The sequence below is a fragment of the Salvia splendens genome, chromosome 2 (assembly GCF_004379255.2).
Source record: "Salvia splendens isolate huo1 chromosome 2, SspV2, whole genome shotgun sequence".
Classification (NCBI taxonomy): Eukaryota; Viridiplantae; Streptophyta; class Magnoliopsida; order Lamiales; family Lamiaceae; genus Salvia; species Salvia splendens.
In genome coordinates this window covers 3,152,734-3,170,682 of record NC_056033.1, presented here as the reverse complement: position 1 = coordinate 3,170,682, position 17,949 = coordinate 3,152,734, and the positions used below count along the sequence as shown (strand labels likewise).

The window sequence follows — 17,949 nt, the reverse complement described above, 5'->3', positions numbered from 1 at the left end:
GCTGACGTGACAGTAACGACTTTAGGTGTATATATATTTGAACACTTAATATTATACTCCATGCATATCTACTGGTAAATTACTCGTATACGTACATAAATACATACAAACTATACAATAGTACTCATAAAAAGAACATTCCTAGTGATTTTATATGAAATTGGTAACATAAATAGATTAATATACCTTTTTACTCCCTTATTTATATGAGTATTTCAGAAACTGAGACTAATTATTTCATTTTATCTTTATTTAGTAAATTTGTACGCATTTATTATATATATTATATTCTCACTTAAGAAGTTGTGTGGACACTTATAGAAACGGTGGAAATATGTTATAAAGCGTAACTCCGCACAATTTATCACCAAAAAACGGTTAATTCTAGTCATATTAATTTGTGTTCATCCAATCTTTTAAATAAATAAAATTTGGTATCTAGACTAAGGCCATCTGCAATGGGCGGACGATGGCACTTCCGATGGCGCGCATCGTCCGCCCCCACTGTGGGTGTGTGGCATAGGCCGCGGACGATAGTCACGGCCTATGCTTCGGGCGCGACTTAAACCGCGGACGATGGCCATCGTCCGCCCATTGCAGACGATGGTCGCGGACGATGGTCGCGGACGATGACCATCGTCCGCGACATCGTCCGCCACATTGTGAAGGCCGCGGACGATAGCACGCGGTTTGGTTTTTTTATAAATGACGTTCATTTGTAACATTTCATTTCACACGATTTCATCTTCGAAACTTACATTTACATAATTACTACGAAATGGATTCAAGCCCCAATAGCCCTACGTTTAGCGGAGAGGCGCATTGGCCGGGTACAGAACCCGGTGATTATCGTTCGTTCGGCGACAACACCCATTACGATCCCGATTTCCATACGGAATCGTATGGGTTGTCTGATATAGAGCCGTTGCCGCACCGCCCAACCGCATCGGCCGATCCCGCCCCCGCAGCGACCGGTGCCGCCAAGGGGAAGGCGAAGCGGAACCGGCAGCGGGCGCAGAAGTTGCCGCCTCCCGGTGACTGCGATGAGTACGCCCCCGGCCGTACGAACTACACCGACGACGAAACTCTCACTTTGGCCCGGTGTTGGGTAGATATATCGGAAGATCCGATATTCGCCAACAACCAGAGACAGACCGCGTACTGGGAGCGCATCGCGGACCTCTACAATTCGGTCAAGCCGCCGACTGCGTACAAGCGCAAGAGTGAGTAACTCCGCAAGCACTGAGATCAAATCAAGAAGCAAGTGAACTTGTACTCGGCGGATTTCGAGAAGTGCGCGCGGTCACAGGGGAGCGGCGAGAGCGTGCACGACGTGCGCTCTAAAGCGATGTTGTCGTACCGGTCTATGTTCGGCGAGTTCAAGCACGAGGCCATCTGGGCGCTCTTGAGGGAGAAGCAGAAGTTCCAAGGTGGAATTCTGCACACTGGTGCGCCGAAGAGAACGAAGGTCACCGAAGCTGGTGACTACACGAGCAGCGGCAGCGGCAGCGGCACTAACCCGGTTGACCTCAACCGGACGTACGTGGATGAAGGGAGTTCCGGCACACCGGTGTCCTCCCGGCGTCCTCCCGGCATCAAGGCTGCGAAGGCCAAGGGAAAGGCGACCGCGACGTCATCGTCGACCGCTGCCGCCCCTGTTCCGGACCCGGATGAGCTCCCGACGCAGACGGCCACCGCGTTTGCGTCGTTAGCTACAACGTCGATGGCAAGGACGATGTTGCAGACGCACAAGGCCCTCAAGAAGTGCACCGACCCCGAACAAGCCGAGTATCTCCGTGCATTACTCGATGAGTTGCGTAGGAAGTTGGGAATTGACCCGACTTAGTTTTTTTCTTTTTTTAGTTGAATGGTGTAATTTTTTTTATTAAAACTTCGCCGCTTGTTATTTAGTCGTTTTTTTATTAGTTACGTGTTCTTTGAAAACAGTTAAATTAATTAAACAAAACAATAAAATGATGATGTGGCGCGTCATAGAGCGCGCCTTAGGGCGCCCCACTGCAGGTGGAGAAGGAGGAGGATAAAAATGCTGACGTGGCGCGCCATAGGGCGCGCCTTAGGGCGCCCCATTGCTGATGGTCTAAAGTAAGCAACCGCAATGGATAAGATTTACTGAGAATGCATAAAGATTACATAAAGAGAATTATGAGATATATGTCGACAATTTATTTTTTCGAAATTAATGCAAAACCATTACTAAAAGCTTACTAAAAGTCAAATGTATGGCGCAATTAAAGAAATAAAGTAAAAGTAAAAAATCTCACTAAAAGTCAAATGTTTGGCGCAATACCTTTGAGAAGCGGGCTAACTCTACACCTATGTTGCATGAGTGTGGGTGCGGGTATGGGGCGCCATGACACGGATATATTCTTTTAAAAAAATCAAGTAAAATAAAAATCTAATCTAATAAATTAAAATTGGAAATATCAGTTAAAATGAAAGATTCAATTAAAGTAATTAGATAACATGAGTAATTTAGGGTACAAAAGAATTCCTAAAAAATGAAAGAGTGCACTACAAAAATGGTACCTGGACTAGGGGTTTATCTCGCCCATAGTCCATGGACTTTAAAAATATCGCCAAACATCGCTGGACTAAGGGTTTATCTCGAAATTGATCATTTTGCCATTTTTTATACGAAAATACACTTTTGAGGGTTTGAGCAATATGGTCTTTTTACACTTTTAACATTTTAAATCTGATATTATTTCAATGATATACTAAATCTGATATTAATTCAAAATTATTTTTTTCCATTTTGTCATCCTTTCACTTTGTTTCTTTATTTCAATATAAGATTTAATTTTATAAATTAAATTTTAAATTTAGATTTTTAAATATCAACAATTTTTTTAATTATTAAATTTCTTAAATAACAAAAATTAATAGTTTTAATCAATATTTGATAGCGTCTAATATTTAATCAATAAGGTATGCCGACGCCAACTTAGTTTTAATCAATATTTAATAGTTTTAATCATAAATAAATCACATAACACGATTATTCTGAAATAAATATGCATATAATGTCAGACCAATATAGTTTTCGTTTATTTATTTGAAAACAATCAGAATTAACTTGAAAATTTAAACAAAAGTCTATATAAAATTTTTAGTAGTACCAAATTTTTAGTCAACTTCATAACATATAATCACAAGCAATTATAAAAACCGAACGAAGGCCAAGTAGAATAGCTCTTATTTTTCCATCATGATTAATATTATTTTTTTGTGCTTCTTCGATTCAACTGAATATTATATTAAATAACAAAAATTAATAGTTTTAATCAATATTTATAGTGTCCATGAATTAATAATTTTAATTGATAAAAAATTATTGATATTTAAAAATCTAAATTTAAAATTAAATTTTATAAAATTAAATTTAATATTGAAATAAAGAAACAAAGTGAAGGATGACAAAAGGGAAGAAGAATGATAATTTTGAAATAATATCAGATTTAATACATCATTGAAATAATATCAGATTTAAAATGTTAAAAGTGTAAAAATACCAAATTGCCCAAACCCTCAAAAGGGTATTTTCGTATCAAAAAATGGCAAAAGGACCAATTTCGAGATAAACCCTTAGTCCATGGATGTCTAACTATATTTTTAAAGTACAGGGACTATAAGCGATATAAACCCATAGTCCATGGACCATTTTTGTAGTTCACTCTAGAATGAAAATAACTCTAAATGCACCTTAAAAAAGAAAAGAAAAATTCTTAAATGCACCTTAAAGAAAGGGGGAAAAAATGAAATATGATTAAAAAGGAAAAAGAAAACTTAAATACACCATGCATACTCCGGGTTGGTGAGGTTGAAACACACAATATATTTAAATGGCGTATCTGTTCTTATATCTTATGAATTGCTCCCGCACTCTACACTTATCCAATACAGTACAATATTTTAAAGAGAATTCAAACATTATGATGATACACATATTAATGACGTAAAAGTCAAAAACCACACAATTGAACTTTTGGATAAACGGAAAATTTATGAATAAATATCACCTCCACTGGATATTGTTTCTTAAATGTATGTGAAGTTACACACAAACACTTACATAAATAACATTATTGCCATTTACCAATACTCCGATACAATTTGATTTTTCGACGACATAGCAATGTTTCAGCAATATTTTTTTAGCATACTGCAACTGAATTGATGATTTAATGGGCGATATTAATTAATAGGATAAAACATTATGAATCCATGATAAAAATGATATGTTCTCTAAAATGTATTAGTTGGTCTTCAACAACACCTTATATTCCATATTCTTATTCAAAAGCAATAAACGCACAAACCTAATACACACGTGTCATGACACCATTGGTTTTCCCCCCATCTTACCCCACACCCCATTCTCACTCCTCTATATATATTTCATTCATTGTGTTGCATTTGCACATTAGTAGTCCTATAGTTTTCATCAATCACAATTCACAACTCTTTCTTGTCTACTATCCTTCTTTTTCCTACCTCAAATTTGAGGATTTTCTCAAGAGTTATTATAATATAGATATATAAAGAGAATAGATCAAACTTCGGCTACGAAACATGGCCGGAGGCGGATTTGCAGCCTCGGGTGGAGGCACGGAGTTCGAGGCAAAGATCACACCTATAGTCATCATTTCTTGCATAATGGCCGCCACTGGCGGCCTGATGTTTGGCTACGATGTTGGTGTCTCAGGTTAGTTTTATTCATTCATTAAATCATTCATTCATTAAATCATTAAATCATTTCATTTAATTCTATGTGCATTAATTTAGATACTTAAAAAATGTCCTTTTTTAGTAATCTTCATTATCCATAGAAAATAATCCTATTATATACTTGGAAAATATTATTCTCTTCCAAAAAAGTTGAATCCCTTCTTTTTTTCAAAGTGTAAAAACGAAATAACTTAATATTCTTGGGAGGGGAGGCAGTATTTATTTGTAATGGAAACATTAATTAATTATATATCTATGATTGAACGAAATCATGTTCAAGATCTTGATAGCCTTTTGGCAAATATAAATTGTAACACTCGTGATCTTCTGCTTCATGACTATTCTAAATTGACAACTATTTGTTTTATTATTATAAAAATTGCATTGTTTCACGATCCATCCTAACCTTTACAGCTACTTTTTAAATTTTGTTAAGATTGAAAGTAATAATTTTATAATTAATGAACAGGTGGTGTGACGTCAATGACACCTTTCTTGGAAAAATTCTTTCCTGAGGTTGCTAAGAGAACAAAAGACCCAAAATTAAACAGTAATTACTGCAAATATGATAATCAAGGGCTGCAACTATTCACATCATCACTCTATTTGGCTGGTTTAACTGCAACCTTCTTTGCTTCTTACACAACAAGAAAGCTTGGGAGAAAATTGACCATGTTGATTGCTGGTGTTTTCTTTATTGTTGGAGTTGTTCTCAATGCTGCAGCCCAAGATCTTGCCATGCTCATCATTGGCAGGATCTTGCTCGGTTGCGGTGTTGGTTTCGCCAACCAGGTACGAGACATGTTTGTTTCATGTTGTGAGATACTCGAGACAAGGCGTTTATTTTGAATGATAGGATAAATCGAGAAAAAATATTCTCCTAGTAGTAGTTGTTATTGTTGGTAGTTTAGTAGTTTTGGACTTTAGAAGTGCTATCTACTAGTAGTGGTCATATTCTCTACTTAAGTTATTGAGTCTTTAAAAGTCATTTTTGGGGAATTTTGAATATGTTGTTTCAATACCTTACAAACTTGATTTTCTTTCACTTTTATGATTCTACTATATTTCATAAGGTCTCAACATAGGAAATAAGATTAATAGGGATTTGAGGAAGGGTACATGTTACAAGTTACAACTACAGAGATTTAATAATTTATGGGGTCTAATCCTTTGCGCGTGATATTATTTCACATGTACTAGTAGATAGTGCAATTAATTCAAGGGAGATTTTAAACTAAAGTTGCAAGATTTGTGCACATTTTGTTTTGTTATGGACGTCTTTCTTTACTTTTTGAGATAGTTGTTAAATTACATAATTTGTTTTGTTTCATCCTAGAAATGTTATTTTCATCAATTTTTCACAAGAAAAAGATACGTGTCGGCATCTAACTAGATTTTGATTCTACGTATAACTTACATACGTATGCAAGTGCACGAAAAAATAACGAATGACTTAAATTTTCACATTTAAAAATATTTGGACATCGACTAAATTGTACTATATAGATGGGGATTGTGACACTTTGTCACGCAGTTTGTAATGAAATAAAAGTATCTAACTTTTTAGCATGGTGGAGTACGGAAAAACCCATTTTTTCTAACTTTATTCATCAAATGTCTTACCCATCAATCATTTTTATTTTCCAACTTTCTTTTTGTGTGGAATTTTTTGTGTCCCTTTTTCAACAAGTCTATTATTTACAGCCACTTGAATATTCTTCACATTAAATCTTATCTTAAAGATTTTTTCCTTCAAAATTACAATTCAACCAATTTCCATGTGACACAATTCAATCATCCTGTCATGTGCATTATATTTTCCTTTAGTATTTTATTTATTTTAATATCTTGGGACTTTGTTATTGGAAATAACAGCAATAAAATTTTATGAATATTATTTCAGGCTGTCCCACTATTTCTATCAGAAATTGCACCTACCAGAATACGTGGAGGACTCAACATTTTGTTCCAACTTAATGTTACGATTGGAATTCTTTTTGCCAATCTCGTCAACTATGGAACTGCCAAGTAAGTTCCATTTCTTCAATAATAATTAATGTTTTTAGACTAATTATTCATGTTCCACTTGTTTATTAAGTTCTCGATGGAATAATCAGTTCAATTAATAAAATTATGTAATCTTATAGAAAGAAAAAGAAAAAGAAATCCCACAACGTGGATGGTGAACTATTGGTCAATAAAGACTATAATTCATGATCGAAGATGGAGTAACAATTTTCTAAGTTTGAAAATCTGATTTTCCCCTTTTTCAAAGGAACTGCTCAAATCATTGACTAGTTTCAATATTAAGAATATTAGATTTAAAAAGCTATGTTGTTAGGGTATCCACTATAAAGCGGACACGCCCAATAACCCCACCCCAGTTTTTGTCCATAGCCCCAATTTTGTTGTCCACAGCCTCAAAATTCTATTTCCGCCACTATAGTGGACACCTCCAATAGCCCCCAAATTCCAAATACAAAATTCTACATTTTCACAGCCGCGTCCTCGCCCCGAACGCGGCTATCCCGCGTCCGCCGCCCCAATAGCCCCCAAAAGTTGTCCGCCCACCTTCCCCACTATAGCAGCCCGCCCACCGCCCCCAGACGCGGCTATAGCCGCGTCCTACCCATAGTGGATGCTTAGACCATCTACCCTCTTGAAATTTTCTTGAAATTCTGTTGGCATTGAAATTATATAGTTTCTAAGATATATCATATAGGAGTATGTAGCTAACTTTTTTGTGGGTTGTAAACTTTATTTTCCCAATATGCCTTAGTTCTGATGACTGATACTACTAAAGAATGTAAGAAACTTGAGTGCACTTTGTAATAAGTAGGTATAACTTTAGTGTTGCAATTTCAAAATTTGGCAATTGTATATGTAACAGAATCAAAGGAGGATGGGGGTGGAGAGTGTCACTGGGGCTGGCGGGCGTCCCTGCGGCCCTCCTCACCATAGGCGCGTTGATGGTAGTCGACACTCCCAACAGTTTAATAGAACGCGATCGTTTAGATGAAGGTAAGGCCGTGCTCAAGAGGATCCGTGGCACTGATAATGTAGAGCCCGAGTTCTTGGAGCTCGTTGAGGCCAGCCGCGTAGCCAAGCTCGTTAAGCACCCTTTCCGGAACCTTCTCATGAGGAGGAACAGACCTCAGTTGGTCATAGCTGTTGCTTTGCAGGTTTGCTCAACACTGTTTCTTTGATTTGTTTAAAGAAATTTGTTGGATTTGTTTATGTTTTTGTTGTTGTGTTTGTTTGATTGGTTTAAGGAAATATGTTGGATTTTTGTGTGCAGGTTTTCCAGCAGTTCACAGGAATCAATGCAATAATGTTTTATGCGCCTGTCCTGTTTGACACTGTTGGATTTGGGAATGATGCAGCCCTGTACTCGGCCGTGATCACGGGCGCGGTCAACGTGCTGTCCACGGTCGTCTCAATCTACTCCGTGGACAGAGTGGGGCGGCGCGTGCTGCTGCTGCAGGCCGGGGTGCAGATGTTCCTATCGCAGGTGGTGATCGCCGTGTTGCTGGGGATAAAGGTGAAGGACCACTCCGAGGATCTGAGCCGTGGATATGCTATCTTCGTGGTGATCTTGATATGCACTTTCGTGTCCGCCTTCGCGTGGTCTTGGGGCCCGCTCGGGTGGCTCATCCCGAGTGAGACCTTCCCCTTGGAGACTAGGTCGGCCGGGCAGAGTGTGACCGTGTGCGTCAACCTCCTCTTCACGTTCGTGATAGCGCAAGCCTTCCTCTCGATGCTCTGCCACTTCAAGTTCGGGATCTTCTTCTTCTTCTCCGGATGGGTGCTCGTGATGTCGTTCTTCGTGCTGTTCTTGGTGCCAGAGACGAAGAACGTGCCCATCGAGGAGATGACGGAGAGGGTGTGGAAGCAGCATAGGGTGTGGAAGAGGTTCATGGATGATGATGATGATAATGAGAAAAATGGAATTGATAAAGGGTTTGATCCTCATTCTCAGTTGTGAAGATATTTTGTCTTTGTTCTCAAACTTTGAGGGGTTTTTTTACATGAATATTCTATAGATAGATGTTATGAAATATAAGAGTTGGTTTTTATTTCATTGTAATCAATCCATTGTGGAAATCTTCGGAGTATAGGGCTAAAATTGAATAGCATTGGAGTGTTGTTTATGTGTCCTATTTTGTTATATAATTTGCTTCCTATAACTTTAGTGCTTTGTTATAATTCTTCATTTTGTGGTTTTGATTTTCTTTTTCCGGCCTTTTGTGGTTATCAAATCCTTCTTCAAATTTGTGCCTAAATGAGATAGGCGGACATATTATTTATTGTTGTGTGTTTTGCTGTTTCGTAGCTAGATTTTGTACTATATTGTTGCTACAAGAAAACAAAATAAATGAATTAGTAGAGATTAATAAGAAAGGACGTCAACACAACTCAGTATCATGATTCAATCATTCTTTGCTTTCAAGTATTTCAAGACTTTGTTTTAGTGACTGACTACTCCTTCCACTCAGTTTTAGTTTCAATATTAATAAATCAGATTCATGTCATCACGGCCACATAAATAAATAAATAAATAAATAAATAAATAAATAAATAAAGAATAGTTGTGGTGTCATATCATATTCTATATGTGTGCACTTATAGCCAAGTTAAGAGTATCTCCAATGGCGGACGTCCGGTCGGACATCCACGACGGGCGACCGGGACGTCCGCCATTGTAACGAAGCAACTCGGATACGGACGTCCCGTAAGGACGTCGGATGTCCGCCATTGTGGCGTGGGTCGGACGTCCGCCATTGTGGCGTGGGTCGGACGTCCGCCATTGTGGCGTGGGTCGGACGTCCGGTATTAAATTTTTTTTTAAACTCTATATATACGGCTCGTTGAACTTCATTTCGTCCGTGTTGAAATTTTATTTCTATAAACGTAAATTGCTTTATTTGTGAATTTGTGATTTTTTTAATTGCGGGAAGTCCTAGTGGGAAGGGCGATGGAAAGGGCGGATTGTGCATGGGAAGTCCTAGTGACGTGGCAGTGGGATGTGAAGTCCTAGTGACGTGGCAGAAGGTGTTTTTGAGAAATCCTAGTGGATGTCCGAGTGGGACATCCGTGCATTGGAGATGCTCTAAAGACAGTATGATCAAAATTAATTAATAAAGAAAAGGGGCTAGTAAGCATTTTCTTGCAGTAAGTGTAAAATAAATTTATACAGTATGCTTTAGCTGATGCCTAATGCTTGCCTACCCTAGACATCTAAACAAATTCGAAGTTGAGTCTTTGGCAAAACTGATCATTGTAATAATATAAACTCAATTATGTAATACTCCTACTATATGTTAATTACGTTTTAAAATTGAGTGTACAAAAAGCTAACCAATTTCATGAGCTGACCAAATCAATTTCATTAATGAATGTTTTTGACCGAACTTGGACTCATCATGTTCAAACATAACTTCCATTTTCATTGAAGAGTGAAGATATCTGTTTTAGTGGCCATTAATTGTATGCATTTTTCATAATCAGGTGTATTCACCATTAGTCACAATGCCTAATAATTTTGATGATTGGTGGTCATACTAATTCAATAGGGTATTATTACTGTTGTAGATAAGTATTCTGAAATTCCTATTCTAACTTATCGCATAATTTTATTTTATAATAATACTTTATGTAGTATAAGATACTTTGACGGATACCCAAATAAAACTATTAATTTACTATTTTTAATTAAAATTTATAAAAACCGAGTCGTATATTTGTTTGTTTTATCAGTTATTCTAATTGCTAAATGGTCTCATTTATTTACCTGCTCAGTACCACCTACCTAGAAACCCAAATATTAAAGCCCAATTAGAGTTTGTGGAATTAATTGATTTCTAAGAAACCCATTCCCTCAATCAAATTACAATCCGATAATCTGAATTGGACTTATTTAATTTGTTCCAACTTCCACCAAAGAATTAATTGCTCAACTGCATATGTATTCAAGATTATTTATTACGGTAGAAGTGGAGTATACTAAAAGCTAGTAATTATTAAGATGGAGAGCTAACCAACAGCCACTTTTGCTCTAAATTAGTTTATAATAAAACTATACTTTTCCATTATCCGCCATTTCTATCACATAAAAAGTAAAGAATTTAATAGTAGTATATGACCCAAACACTGCTGTCATCAACAATATCATCACTCATCACCATCAAAAGACCCCATTTTGAAAGCTCCCAAAATTCCAAAATATCATATCCTACTTTGAAACAAAGTGTTAGAGAAAGAGAGAGAGGATGGCATTGAGAATGGCAGTGTGTTTGATAGCAGTATTAGGTTGGTTTGAAGTAAGAAAAGGAGCAGTTTATAAGGTGGGAGATTCAGCAGGCTGGACTACCATTGGCAATGTTGATTACAAGCTCTGGTCTTCCACTAAAACATTTCAACTTGGAGATGTTATTGGTAATTTTATATATGAATAAAGAATAAAATAGTTACTACCATTTTTTTATACTTATTCAATGTTTTCAGACCAAATTTGTTTCGTTCAGCACTAAACAATTTATTGTGATTTTAATGAATAGTCATGCTGCCGATTTTAAGATTGATGGGTTTTTATTTTATTTTATTTTGGTTCATCGTTAACCGGTTTACAAATACAGTAACATTTTGAAAATATTTTTTTTCTCCTTATTATTACAAGAAACGTAGGACGACGACGACATTATGATTAAAAATGGTATCATAGTCACCCCGCGTGCACATTAGAGTCCTCCAACATATCATTATTGATCACTTTCACACGTTCTTATTTGCAAGTCCCTAATTTTCAAGAAGATATGCACGACTGATCGTATCAAACTGAGTAAACAATTGATCGTATCAAACTGAGTAAACAATTTAAATGTTTATTTGTTTATATTCGTGATTACTTGGGCATTTATTTCATACGAGGTTGTTTAATTTCAGTATTCGAGTACAACCCTCAATTCCACAACGTGATGCAAGTGATCCACTTGGAGTACAAGGCGTGCAACGCATCATCCCCCATCTCCACCCACACCACGGGCAACGACTCCATCACCATCAACACTCACGGCCACCACTTCTTCGTCTGCGGTGTCCCCGGCCACTGCCAATCTGGCCAGAAAGTCGACATCAACGTGCTTCGTTCGCCTTCTGTTAAGGACCTAAATCCTTAACGTCGATTTCCACACAAAATCAAGAAACGAGATGTCGTCGTTGTCGAGCGCCTAACGTTGGGTCGTGACTTGGACGGCAAAAAAGGGGCGGTTGAGCGCGAGATCAGCCTCGTCGGCAACCTTAGGAGATGTTTCTTGTTTGCAACTCAATTGAGCCAAAAGAACGATAATTTCATATATTGATTGAATGAATAAAACGATAACAACGTAGCCCTATTTATAATACTAGAATACTAGCTTAGGGAACAAGAAAACAAGATACGAAAAGATACTATGAATCAAAAGATAACTAAACAAAAGATACGGAAGATAAAATATATCTAAACTAAAGGACTCGTATCAACTTCCCCACGGTTAAAATCCACCTTGTCCTCAAGGTGGGAACCACGAAGCAACAGAGAGAGTTGAAAGCAGAAGCTTTGGCGAGGCATCTCCTCCTGGATCAAACGCACACCGAACAGTTGAACGTCCCCCTTCATCACAGCCATAAAAAATCAACGAAGGTAGACTAATGTGGTCGTCCAAATTCAACGCTAAAATGGAAAGTTCTGCCACACAGTCATGAATGCTCAAACACGGCGTGTTATTTCGCAGAGGAATCAACCTTGGATCGGCGTCGAGCGATGTTGATCGTTGATTCAGACTTGTAACATCACCACCATTCAAATCCTTATAGACACAAGCACTTTCGTGGAAAACAGTGTAATCACCAATAGAACCATCCTCCTCTTTATCTTCTAGCAATGTCTCCTCCTTTTCACCAATCTTCTCATCATAGACCCCAACGAGCACTTGCAGTGACTTGTTGTCGTTCATGACAATCCCTTTGTTCTTGACGAACTCTCCAGGGGACTCGTTGTTTGGAACATCAAGAGGAGCGCCATCATTGTGAACATCGGTAATGTCATTGGGAACATCATCACTGAATCCTATCGTGGGAGTATTATTAGTTTTCTCTTCGGCTAAATTCTCATCTTGAACGTTCTCCTCAAACTCCTCCTCATCATCCGCATAACAGAGAATGCGTTGTTTACACACATGTCCCATCACCCATTTCTCGGGACAGTGCCAGCACAGACCCAACCTGGACCGTTCTAACTTCTCCGCCTGGGAGACCCGTATTAGCAGTAGGCGTGGCTGCTCCGGAGTTTGACTGGTCACACGTGCGGGCTGACTGTACAGGTCCCGCGTTGGCTTTTCGGTGAAGTAGCGGGGCTGGACTCGCGCTCTTACCTCCTCCCGAGGGCGAGGTCGGTCCTAGCACGTCTCCGAGCGTCGGGCCCGGTCAACGGTCGGGTAGCCGTGGTCCTGCTGTTGCGCTGGTGGGTCCCAGCACGTTGGGTGGTGCCGCTGAGTTGCGGTTGTCGGGTAGCGATCAAACCCTAATTGGGTCTGATGATCTTCGTGATCAGATAGGTGGCCACCCCCCCCGACGTAGCCACCGCGGTGTCGGGGCCAAGCGTCTTGCGCGCGATCGCGGCACCTGATGGCCTGGTATCTCGGTCGTGGGCGACGATCAGGTGGATCCAAGTGGTGCGAGACGTAGGGTGATTCTGGATCAGGCCACGACGGCGGGCGGAGTACTTCCACCCGGCTGCTCGGAGGGTCCCAACTGGTTACACGGCGAGGTTGGGCCGGCTGGTAGGGACGGAATGGCTGTGTGGCCTGAGGGAAGTCGTATTGACGACGGCGATAGCCGGCGTAGTCGTATGACATGTTGACGGACTGAATCGTGGTTGCGGTAGAAATGGTGGTGATTTATTTGGGGATATGGATGAACGCAGACGGAGGATGCTGAGCTCTGGATGAAAGCACCAGTTGTTAAGGACCTAAATCCTTAACGTCGATTTCCACACAAAATCAAGAAATGAGATGTCGTCGTTGTCGAGCGCCTAACGTTGGGTCGTGACTTGGACGGCAAAAAAGGGGCGGTTGAGCGCGAGATCAGCCTCGTCGGCAACCTTAGGAGATGTTTCTTGTTTGCAACTCAATTGAGCCAAAAGAACGATAATTTCATATATTGATTGAATGAATAAAACGATAACAACGTAGCCCTATTTATAATACTAGAATATTAGCTTAGGAAACAAGAAAACAAGATACGAAAAGATACTATGAATCAAAAGATAACTAAACAAAAGATACGGAAGATAAAATATATCTAAACTAAAGGACTCGTATCACCTTCCCTCTCCGCGCCTCTCCCCCCACCCGCCGCCCCTTCACCATCACCCAGCGCCGCACCTCCTTCTCTCCAACTCCGATGCCTTCTTCCCAATCTTCTTTTGCTTTACTTGTTCATTACCCTTTTTGCATAATGCCAAATTTGCACTTGTAGTACTATATATATTAGGAGTACCAGTTTTTACTTCGTTCTCAAACTAGTGATGCTCATGCACATGTTGTTATCAATTGCATTTAATTGTAACTGCATTTTGTGGTTCATTATTTGTGTTATTATTAATTTAGGAAATTAATAAGGGAGACTTTGCCTTGGAGTTTATGTATATACTACTACTACATGATAGATAAAAAAATGGCAAAACACGTTATACTAATACATTTTATTCATTAGGTCTTCGTACAATTTTTTGTTTCATTAGATATATACCTGCAAATTTGGGTACCTGCAAGTATCAAAACCCGAAATCTCTAAAATATTTTACCTAATACAAATCCATAAGTGAATTCAGGTACCCTAATTAATCGGGTACACTTAAATTCAAAATTATTATATTTCAAATTTATTAAAATTTAAATAAATTATATTGTGATGAGTATAGGAGTTACTAAAAATAACATAATTGTTATTTATTGACAATTGTTAAAAGTTCAAACTTCAATTTAGTGCTTTAGTTTTGTTATCATTATGATTCCACAACTATACATGTATTTAATAAACATTAGACACTACTTAATCTAAAATAAAGCAATTTTTCGGCATAAGTCTGAACTCAAACAAATTATGATAAACTTTTTAAAATTTATTAATAAAAATGTAAATAAAATGGAAAAGGCATAATTGTATATTGAAGACATGACAAATTAACAAGAAAAAACATAAATAATGTTGTATTCTAGATATAAATGTTTATCATAAATCCATAAACGAGTATTAATTGATACTAATTGGGTACCCGAATACGGGTTTTGGGTACACAAATCCAGAAAGAGTCTTACATTGTCATCAACTACCCAAACCCATACCTAAACCCATTATTTCGGATTTCAGTCACCCAAAACCCGCCGGGTAAACCCGAGAACTAAATTTGCACCCCAAATAGTTATACTAATGCATTTTATTTCATTAGATCCTTTTACATTTTTTTGTTTATTGGACCCTTACCCTAAAATAAAACAAAACAAAATGTATTAATACAAGGACCTGTAGATGTGTTTTGTCGATAATAAATAAGTACCTTAAAGTATAACATTTGAAGAATAGAAAGAAACTAAAATTGAAGAATATTCATTGGAACTTGTTTGATACACAATCTTAATCCGTGAAATATTAAACCATGCGTTTATCCAATCATTTCCTTTCCAATAAAATTAAGTAAGAACTAAAATTGAAGAATAGAAGCCTAATTAGGTCAACTCAGCCCCCTTTCCATCATCCCTTGGCATGAACCTCTTCCATACCGGGTGCACCTTCCACACCTTCTCCTCCATCTCATCGATGGCGACGCCCTTCGTCTCCGGTATCAGAAACCACACAAACAGCCCCATCACCACCACCCAGCCCGCGAAGAAGAAGAAGATCCCCGCCCTCATATGGCACATCATCGACAAAAACGCCTGCGCGATCAAAAACGTCAAGAACATATTCGTACTGACCGCGAAGGCAAACCCGGCCGTCCTCGTCTCCATGGGGAAGACCTCGCTGGGGATCAGCCACCCCATCGGCCCCCACGACCACGCAAACGACATCACAAAAAGACACACCAGCACCACCACGATCGTGGCCAGCTTGTTGTCGAGCGTCCCCACGCTCTTGAGGTGGAGCTCGAGGATAACCCCGGACCCCACCAAGCAGATGAGCATCTGCACGCAGGCCTGGAGGAGGAGCTTCCTCCTCCCGAGCCTGTCCACGGCCACGATGGACACGAAGGTGCTGACCACGTTGACCACGCCTGTTATCACGGCGGAGAGGAGCGCGCCGTCGTTCTTGAACCCCATGGTCTGGAAGAGGACGGGGGCGTAGAACATGATGGCGTTGATGCCCGTGAATTGCTGGAAGATCTGGACGCAGATGGAGATGGTCAGAGGAGGGATGCTCTGCCGGTTCATCAGCTTCTTGAAGGGCTGCTTCACCTTTTTAGCTTGCTCGGATGCGTGCTTGATCTGCTCCAGCTCGTGCTCCACGTCTTCCACGCCGCGGACCTTCTGGAGGGACTGCTTGCCTTCGGCTTCTAAGCCGCGCTCGATCAGGCTCGAGGGGGTTTCCATGATCACGAACGACCCGATGAAGAGGGCTAGCCCTGGGACTCCGGCCAGTCCCAGAGCGAGCCTCCATCCGTAGGGGTGGATGTTGGCCACCGCGAAGTTGACTAGGTTCGCGATGAGGATCCCGATGGTTACGAAGAGCTGGAACAGGATGTTCACAGCTCCCCTACGGTGCGGCGGCGCCACCTCTGATAAGAAGAGGGGGACAGACTGCCAATGCAATAATTAATTTATTAATTCGTTAATAAATTACAGAAAAAAAAACATGAAGTTTGGTAAATTTTTTAAAATTAGTTATAAACACAAATTTTAAATTGACAAAAAATAAATTATAATGTATTTTAAAAATCACTGAAGAAAGTCTGAAAATGTATAAAGTTTGGTTAGACATCATAAAATTGGATGTGTATGATTTTGGTCAAACAAGCATGAAGTTTGGACTTATTAACAACTAGGGAAAAAAATCATAAATCAATGACACAACCATGAAGTTTGGTCAATTTTAAAAATTAGTCATGAATAGTAAACTGACAAGGCAATTACTTTCCTAATTAAGTAAATCATAAATTGACATTAAGTATAGTCAAATTTTAAAAATCAGCCAAAAAGATTTGGTAAAAATTATACTAACTTTTATGAATGCAAATTCGATGCTAAATTGATAAATAACCCTAATAAAAATTGGGTGTACCTCATTGCCGAATCCGACGCCAACTCCGAAGAGGATTCTGCCGACGATGAGGACGGCCTTGTTGGGGGCCAATCCACTGAGAAGAGCGGCGACGACGAAGAAGACGGAGGCGAGCCGGATAGTAGGCCACCGGCCGAGAGTGGAGCAGGCCTTGGAGGCCCCGAAGCTGGATACGAGAGCGGCGAGATACAGCGAAGATGTGAAGAGCTGAAGCATCTGATCGTCGTATTTGCAGTAGTTATCTTCGTGCGCGATCAATTTCCTAGCGTACACGTTGGGGAAGAACTTGAGGAGGAAATCGTCCATGGCCGAAACTCCGCCGGAGATGCCGATGTCGTAGCCGAACATGAGGCCGCCCATGGCCGCGAAGATCCAGCAGATCACCACATATGGAGTCGTTTTCGATTTGATTTTGAGTTCGTGGATTGAGGAAGACGATGAAGCCTCTGCCATCTTTGACTTTGTTGCAATGGGTGATGGAATGGGGGTTTTATACTAATTGGCAAACCCTAGAAACACAGAATCCATGGAGATATGGATTATGAGTAATAGCCTACCATATCCTTAATTATAAATTTGGATAAGGTAATGGGGAAAGATACGGCAAGTTTTCACTAATTAAAGGGATTAAGGATACTGTGAGGGATTTCTTACCAATTATTAACAAATTTAGAATAACGGCATTAATTTATATAACACAAATCAAATAAATCACAAAACTTTATTCGGTAAATTTGTCTCGAATTTTTATTAATAAAAACTAAAACATGAGTGATACCCTAACTTTATTAATTGATTCATCAATTAACAATATTTTCCAATATACTGAAAACTCTTATCCTCCAATAAAAATTCGAATCGTTGTATTGGTACTCAACCCAACCGCAT

The 17,949-nt window shown here is 39.2% G+C and overlaps 3 protein-coding genes across 3 annotated transcripts; 2 read left to right on the top strand and 1 right to left on the bottom strand.

Annotated features, from left to right (window-relative positions):
• Nucleotides 1-4,459: 4,459 nt before the first annotated feature.
• LOC121783737 (sugar transport protein 13-like) lies at nucleotides 4,460-8,936 on the top strand. The gene is made up of 5 exons (XM_042181904.1): nucleotides 4,460-4,726; nucleotides 5,219-5,541; nucleotides 6,653-6,777; nucleotides 7,640-7,931; nucleotides 8,048-8,936. The coding sequence occupies exons 1-5, from the start codon at nucleotides 4,594-4,596 to the stop codon at nucleotides 8,732-8,734; spliced, it is 1,560 nt and encodes a 519-aa protein (XP_042037838.1). The 5' UTR covers nucleotides 4,460-4,593; the 3' UTR covers nucleotides 8,735-8,936.
• A 1,979-nt stretch (nucleotides 8,937-10,915) lies between these two features.
• Nucleotides 10,916-12,026, top strand: LOC121769893 (mavicyanin-like). Its single transcript, XM_042166673.1, has 2 exons — nucleotides 10,916-11,184; nucleotides 11,692-12,026. The coding sequence occupies exons 1-2, from the start codon at nucleotides 11,019-11,021 to the stop codon at nucleotides 11,922-11,924; spliced, it is 399 nt and encodes a 132-aa protein (XP_042022607.1). The 5' UTR covers nucleotides 10,916-11,018; the 3' UTR covers nucleotides 11,925-12,026.
• A 3,409-nt stretch (nucleotides 12,027-15,435) lies between these two features.
• On the bottom strand, nucleotides 15,436-17,629 carry LOC121768427 (sugar transport protein 8-like). Its single transcript, XM_042164939.1, has 2 exons — nucleotides 17,062-17,629; nucleotides 15,436-16,580 (listed from the first exon to the last, which is right to left on the bottom strand). Exons 1-2 carry the CDS (start codon nucleotides 17,512-17,514, stop codon nucleotides 15,513-15,515), a joined length of 1,521 nt encoding a protein of 506 aa, XP_042020873.1. The 5' UTR covers nucleotides 17,515-17,629; the 3' UTR covers nucleotides 15,436-15,512.
• Nucleotides 17,630-17,949: the final 320 nt, after the last annotated feature.